This window comes from Mercenaria mercenaria, unplaced genomic scaffold (assembly GCF_021730395.1).
Source record: "Mercenaria mercenaria strain notata unplaced genomic scaffold, MADL_Memer_1 contig_833, whole genome shotgun sequence".
Classification (NCBI taxonomy): Eukaryota; Metazoa; Mollusca; class Bivalvia; order Venerida; family Veneridae; genus Mercenaria; species Mercenaria mercenaria.
Genome location: NW_026463741.1, coordinates 15,762 through 17,502, shown reverse-complemented (window position 1 = coordinate 17,502; position 1,741 = coordinate 15,762). Strand labels below are relative to the sequence as shown.

The 1,741-nt window shown below is 41.8% G+C and overlaps 1 protein-coding gene across 1 annotated transcript; it reads right to left on the bottom strand.

Annotated features, from left to right (window-relative positions):
- Positions 1–289: 289 nt before the first annotated feature.
- Positions 290–1,519, bottom strand: LOC128554879 (piggyBac transposable element-derived protein 4-like). The gene has a single exon (XM_053536199.1). The coding sequence runs from the start codon at positions 1,517–1,519 to the stop codon at positions 290–292; it is 1,230 nt and encodes a 409-aa protein (XP_053392174.1).
- Between the last annotated feature and the right edge of the window lie 222 nt (positions 1,520–1,741).

Sequence of the window (1,741 nt, the reverse complement as noted above, 5' to 3'; positions counted from 1 at the left end):
TACCATATAGGGGCTGCGCCATGAGAAAATCAACATAACGCGTCTGCGACCAGCATAGATCTAGACCAGACTGCGCTTACGCGCAGTCTGATCTAGATCCATGCTGGTCCGAAATGCACTATGTTAGGTTTCTCATGATGCGGCTTATACATACACAGATGCTGCTGTAAATAGAGAAGTTAAGCAGTAAATTTATAGATTTTTATATTTATATTTATTTTATTTAATATTTTGTTAATGAATTACAAGCCCTCTTGATGTTCAGAGATTTACACACTGATTTTGAGTACTATTTCCCAAATCGCTCCGGAAATTTTTCAACGTGGTACGGCTTATAGCACTCAACACAAAGATTCACTCCGCATCCTTCACAACCATACTGTGTTTCGCGTCGCTTTCCATTTTTTGAACACATCTTACAGGTTCGCCTTTTTCCCAAATTAGCCGGCCAGCATATCCTGCCTTGTAGCTGAATATTTTCCTTGAGCACGTTGCGTTTCCTTTTCTGCATAAAGTCCCCAATTAGCTGCTTCGCGACTTTCTTTCGAAAATCCAGTTGTGTCAGTGGCTTAGGTTTTCCTGTTCTTGTCTTCTGTTGGTGATTTGGTGATTCCTTCATCAGAATATAGGCTCCAACTATGGCAAGATCAACTAAAAACCAGAAAAGATATTTCCACCACTTGGCTGACTTGCGCGCTAGACTGTACATTGCCCGTAGCTGATCCGCATGGTCAACACCGTTCATGTACTTTGTGTAATTTCGTACGGACTCCGGGCAAGAAACATCTTTCTGACTTCCGTCTTTCTGCCTTCGTTGAACTGTTGTTCTCGGCGTTGTTGGATCGAAGTTTGTAGATAAAATGAATACGGTCTTCTTGTCCCTCCAAGCTGTCGCAACCATGTTTCCTTTCTGCATCGTGATAGATGTCCCTTGTTCCTTCAGCTTCTGCTGTTTTATTTCGTCCGGAATTCCTCGTCTGTTGGATCTAAATGTTCCACACGCGTAAGTTCCTTGCTGTTGTAATTCTTCGAATAGCCCTACCGTAGTGAAATAATTGTCACAATACACATGATGTCCGCGATTCAAAATTGGTGTTACTAAATCGATCACAACTCGTTCCCCTAAACCCTTGTCTCCGTCACGGTTCTCCTTACCTAAATACACTTGAATGTCATTCACATATCCATTGTGAGGGTCCGCCCTTACCCACACTTTGATCCCACGTTTAGTCGGCTTCATTGGCACATATTGTCTGAATCCTAAGCGACCGGTATATCCAATCATAGCCTCATCAACTGTCGTTTCACGGTGCGGTTTATAATTGGCCATCAAATTTACACGCACGGCTTCAAGAATCGGTCGAACATGAGAAAGTTTGTCATGGCCTGGTTGTCCGCGTGCCGGATTGCATGATGTGTCAGCTACGTGGAAGTACTTACTGATTTTATCATACCGATCGCGTGTCATTCTCTCTTTTATTCCACATGGACTAAACATAGGATCACTACTCCAGTACATATCCAAATTTGGTGCTGCAATAATCCCATCACAATCTGAAATCCAAGATAGGCTCTTATTTCACTAAATGTAACGTTCCTCCATTTATCATCAGGTTTCTCCAGCTGCTTTTTTGTTGCATATTTGTTGGTCTCATCCACGATTTGTTGAATCATCTGGGGTGTGAATAATAAATTTAAAAAATCCATTTCAGTTTTATTTACATCCATAATCACGGAAGGT

What these genes read in the sequence shown, in the direction of transcription:
- LOC128554879 (XM_053536199.1), bottom strand. Translation starts at nt 1,519, where the DNA reads ATGTACTGGAGTAGTGATCCTATGTTTAGTCCATGTGGAATAAAAGAG.